Raw genomic sequence first — 5555 nt, 5'->3', positions numbered from 1 at the left:
TAAATTTTAGGGGTTTGTACTAGTGACAAACAACTTTTTGTATGAAAGGATTATTGTTTGGTTTAGAAACTATACTTTACAACGAGATTTTATTTGGAAAATTCTAAACCGTCAAAAATCTAATCATCAAAATGGGAGAAGGATAACTAGGATAGGACTTCTAATTCTCATATCTTGCCAAGAGCCTTTTATAGTTGTTAGTTTATTTTCATTGCCATTTACTTTCATGCCTCTTATCAAAACCCCAAAAAATAACTCAACCAATAACAAGACACTTTATTGTAATTCCTAGGGAGAACGACCCGAGGTTTAAATACTTCGGTTTATAAATTTTAGGGGTTTATACTAGTGACAAACAACTTTTTGTATGAAAGGATTATTGTTTGGTTTAGAAACTATACTTTACAACGAGATTTTATTTGGAAAATTCTAAACCGTCAAAAATCTAATCATCAAAATGGCGCCGTTGCCGGTGTTATGTTATTGGTTGTTGTACATATGTGAATAGTGTAAATATCTTGCTTTTTGCTTCATTTGCTAGTGTAGAATTTTATTTTCTCTTTCCATCATGAATTCTCACTTTGGCTATGAGTTTGGTTCTAATTATGTTGTAGGTAATGAAAGCTTCAATGAGGATGTGTATCAAGGATGGAACAATCAAAGGTGGGAGGAGCCATATGCATATGATCAATCTTCATGGCAACAACCTCCACCAATGCACTATGAAGAAGAGCCATTCTATGATGCATGTCAACCCAATGGCTATGGTGAATCACCTTGTGACTTTCAAGAACTACCACCATACGCCTATGAACCATATCCTCAACATAAATCTCAACCATACTCACAAGCCTCGCCACATCAAGCACCTTCCTATGATCCGTATCCACCATATGACCAATCATCCATACCATATTTTTATGACCATTTTGAGCAAGGACCCTTAGAACCACCACAACCCTATCAAGATTACTCCCAAGAATCACCTCAATATACACCATCTCCACAATTTTACCAAGAAGAACCACCTTTCTACCATGAACCCTCTCTCCAAAATAATGAACCTCCCTATTCACCCCAAACCCCAATGGACGATTCTCTCACTTTGTTACTTCAAGGACAAGAAGCCATGAAGAAGGATACACTTGAGTTTGTGACCAATTTGACCAAGGTGGTGCACACTTTGGCCCGCCAATGCTTGAATACTCAAGGTACTTCCGTGACCACATGTGAAAGGTTAGAAGAAGAGCAAAGCATGAAGAAGAAATTGGAAAATCCGGTGGAGAAGGAGGAGTCAAATTTTGTGTTAGAACAATTGGAGGAGCCTATGATCATTAAAGAAAAGGGAGAAGTGGTTGAAGATCTAGGAGATGTCGAAAGTCCATGGGAATGTAGTATCAAGGAAAACTCTTCCAAGAAGTTTGAAATTGATGTTGAGGAGGGTGCGCAACCTCCAAGGCATGTCATCGTTGGAGACTTGGAAGAGGCTTATCAAAAGATGGATTCAATCATGGATGAATTTCTCTCTACAATGGAATCCTCTCCCATTGGACATGAAGTTGAAGTTACAAAAGAGTGTACACAACCTCCCATACCATTGGTGAGCAATGAGAAAGAGATCTACCAAGGAGAGAACATTAGCATGGTGTATATTGAAATTGAAGAATATGAAGAGGTTGATCAAGAGATGGATTCATTCATCAATGAATTCCTATCCAAAATTGAATCACCTCCTATTGGGCAAGATGAAATTCTTGAAGACAACACCAAGCCAAGAGAAAAAGGGGAAAAGGTTGAAATTGAAGAAGCTCGCAAAGAGGTGGAAATACACAAAGAAGAGCACAAGGAAGTAGACCTTGCATTGTCTAAGTGTGGGGAAGTCTCCCTTCCCAAGTCACCATCCATCACAACATTCAAGTGGGTAAAACTCGTATCCCTAAGCTTTCCTTTCTCACTTGAATATGGCTTGATTGAAAATGATGGTCAACTTAAAGCTCTTTGTGGAATTAAAAGCATAAGAGAATTGTGTAGTGGTTGCAAGTTAGGAATTAGGCTCATCAAGGTAAAAGCTTCAAGGTATAGGGACGATGATTGGAAGAATGCCACTGTACAAGGGTATCGAAGGAAGGCTTGGTATGCTAAAGAGAATTCTATATGTCAACCACCCGGAAAGAAAGAGTATGAAGATCAAATTGAAGACGGGTGCGAAGATAAGATATGGGATCCCGGTTTGCTATGTGAAGACCAACTATGGGAACTCATATCTTGGGTGGAACTCTGCCCAAGCGTAATAAAAATGGTTGAAAATTCTGTCAACCACTTGAGGAGCATGGATCCTTGGAGATTCAAGGATGAGTACAAACATAAACCGCCATGACAATAAGCACCTCAAAATGTCCAACTTAAGGACTTAAACTAAAAGTGCTAGGTGGGAGGCACCCCACCATGGTAAACTCTTTCCACTCTCTTATAAATTTGCTTAATAAGTGATTTGAGTTACCATTGTAGGTAGATGTTTCACATAAATTTGTTTGTACAACTTAATTGTTAGCCTAGTCACATGTATGTTGTGTTTAGTAGTAGATGAATAATATCAAATTGCATTTTTGTGAATTGTATGATGGTTGATTGAATAAAGAGTTGTGAACAGTATGGGGAGCACCCAACATAATTTTTTCTGAAAAAAAAAAAAGGGGTGGACGCGCGCGCACCATGTACGCGCACGCGTCCCTGTGCGGATGCATCATCACCCACATACCCGAGAGTTGGGCCTCTCTTGGGCAAACACTATGCCATGAGCCCAACCTTACCCATGCGGACGCGCACTACGTGCATGCGCGCCTATCATGAGAACAAGGACATGTACGCGGACGCGCACTTACCGCGCCCGCGTCGATTAGCTGCTGCAAATTTTTTGAGCCAAGCCCCAGAGAGTTGAGCCGGATCTGGGCCAGCTTTAAGCCCCTGGCCCTATTCGATCTGCGCGGACGCGCACTTGCCGCGTGCGCGTCCATGTGGCCAGGAAGGAACAGACGCGAGCGCACGCATTGCGCTAACGCGCTTTATCACGAATTACCAATATACGCGGACTCGCGCTTGCCACGCACGTGTCCCTTACATGCTGCCGCCACTCTAGGCTTCTGACCCGAGAGTTGGGCGTGCCTCAAGCCCACTCTAAGCCTCAGGCCCAACCACAGGTACGCGTGCGCGCGTTGTACGCGCACGCGCCCTTGAATAATCTGCCAATCCACACCTGAGCGCACTGTACGCTCACGCGTGGGTCCCAAATTTTCATCAATGTACGCGGACGCGCATGGTGCGCGCCCGCGTCGATTCAAAAATGGGATAACCCTAATGCGCGAAGCGCACTGCGCAGTCGCGCACCTTTTTTTGTCTCCCTCCCAACCTCCATTCTTCTTCCTCTTCTCCATAACCGCCGCGGCAGCAGCGCTGGCTACCACCACACGGCCGCCCCTTCTCTCACCATCACCCCACTCGTTCTCGTCCTCCCTCTCTCCCCCACTCACTCTCTCCTCCTCCCTTCGGTCAAACGCTCAACCGCCACAGCCACCTTCTCCGCCGCCATTCCATCATCACTGCCGGCGACAAAGCACTCGGCGGCACCTCCCTCTCTTCCCTTCTTTCACATTTTCCTGTCAACCTCCTTCACTCAGTCTCTCGTTCTCCCGTTGCAATCACTGCCGCCGCTCTTCTGCCATAACCGCCACCGTTCACGGCGGCGCAACTTCTGATTCTGCTGCCCCTCTCCCAATTTCCTTTCCATTCTTAGTTCCTCTGCCCCCAGGTTCTTGCTCCAACTCTACTTGTTTTTTTTTTAATTTTTCGTTTCTGTTACTTACTGTTAGTTGTTTGTAGTTAGTTCGAATTGAAACTTTGTATGTTAGGATTAGTTAGAAATATCTGCTGTTAGGTAGCTAGGACTGGATAGAGGATTCTAGGCCTGATAAGTGCTCCGTATGTGCATATTTGCTGCTTGTTTCCTTGGGTACTGTATATTGATTTTGAGTTGCTATTTTGTGCAAATTGTGTTGCCTGCATACTATTTCACTGCTGCTGTGTTTATTTGATGTTGCCTTCTTGCTGTTTGTGCTATTTTGCTATCCGGGAATGTCCAATTTTAAGCCGGAATGCTGCCCAATTTTCAAGAAAATTAGTTTCATTTTGGTCTTTATTTCAATTTTGGGCCAATTTCCGCTCCCTTTTAAACTTCCCGGATTTGCATCAATCATTGTGAACATGAACCGCAACTTCTCTTTTCTTCGAGCAAAAATATCATCATACCACTAATCCACTTTTCTAAATCACTAATTTCTTTAACCAATTAACCTTCACTCACATTTAACCCTCTTTAACCATTCTTTCAAAATTATGATGATATTATTGCTTATTGAATATGAGTTGTTGACCTTAGTGAACATTGCATTCTTGTTTATTTGTTCACTTATGCTTACTTGTTACCAACTCTTTGCATATTCATTTCACATCATGATTGTTTATTAGCCAATTGATATCCTAAACATGCCTTCTTTGTTACATGCTAAGTGTTTTATTGCTTATATTCTATCACATTTTTTCAGGATGTCTCTTTTCCTTGACTTATTCGACAGTGTATGTGGCAGGCGCATATTCGTGGCCTACTTCCATTTCCTACTTTGGTCACGAGTATGGCAGCCCTAGCTGAGGTCCCATGGCTAGATGATGATGTGACACCACCACCCCCTGATGCAGATAACAGGGAGGTTACTATTTCTTGGGGTGGTTGGGTGCACGAGAAGTCCCCTGCCAGACGCCATTCTAGGGCCAGAGCAGTAGTGGGGACACCTTCACCATCAGCCCCTACAGCAGCCCCATCCTCTTCCACAGCAGCAGCTCCATCTTCATCTACAGTTCCTCCTGCAGCACCTGAGCCTACTTATCTACTGGTCCAGCGTCTATTTCGGTTTTTAGAGCATAAGAGGCGCCATGTCAGACGCCGACTGGATCGAATGGACCAGGCGCTCATTTCTCTGGGTGCTGAGTTACCTCCGCTTCCCGACTCTCCGGCCTCCGATGAGCAGGATCATCAGGAGGAGGATGCGGAGGTGCCGACTCAGCAGGATGCACCTCCAGCTGCCCCAGACACCACAGAGACACCACAGACTCATGCGGAGCCAGTTCCACAGCCTCAGACAGATTCAGCACCTACCGTTGTACCTTCCACTGATCCTCCAGTTTAGCATCGAGGACGATGCTTGATCTTAAGTGTGGGGAGGTCACCGGTAGCACTTTCCTAGTTATCCTATTTTGCATATCTTTTGTATATATTTTGATGCATTTTTAGTTTACTTTGGATACTTTTATTGCTTATTTTGGATTTTAGATATTTTGATGCTTTTGGATATTTTTAGATTCCATACTTTTAGTTGGATTTGTCTTTATGCATTTTTGCATATCTTCTTTCGTATATTTTTCTTTTTTGTTTGTGGTTGTGATTAGAAATCATGTTTTAAGTGAAACTTAGTCACCCTTTTTGCATAAGAAATTGGTTTTAAGTG

The 5555-nt window shown here is 43.3% G+C and overlaps 1 protein-coding gene across 1 annotated transcript; it reads left to right on the top strand.

The window, feature by feature from the left end:
- The first annotated feature begins 4685 nt into the window (after window positions 1-4685).
- On the top strand, window positions 4686-5237 carry LOC107481481 (uncharacterized). The gene has a single exon (XM_016101766.1). It carries the CDS (start codon window positions 4686-4688, stop codon window positions 5235-5237), a length of 552 nt encoding a protein of 183 aa, XP_015957252.1.
- Window positions 5238-5555: the final 318 nt, after the last annotated feature.

This window comes from Arachis duranensis, chromosome 1, assembly GCF_000817695.3.
Source record: "Arachis duranensis cultivar V14167 chromosome 1, aradu.V14167.gnm2.J7QH, whole genome shotgun sequence".
Lineage (NCBI taxonomy): Eukaryota > Viridiplantae > Streptophyta > Magnoliopsida > Fabales > Fabaceae > Arachis > Arachis duranensis.
Note: the sequence above shows the minus strand (reverse complement) of the source record. Positions and strands in the feature narration are given on the sequence as shown.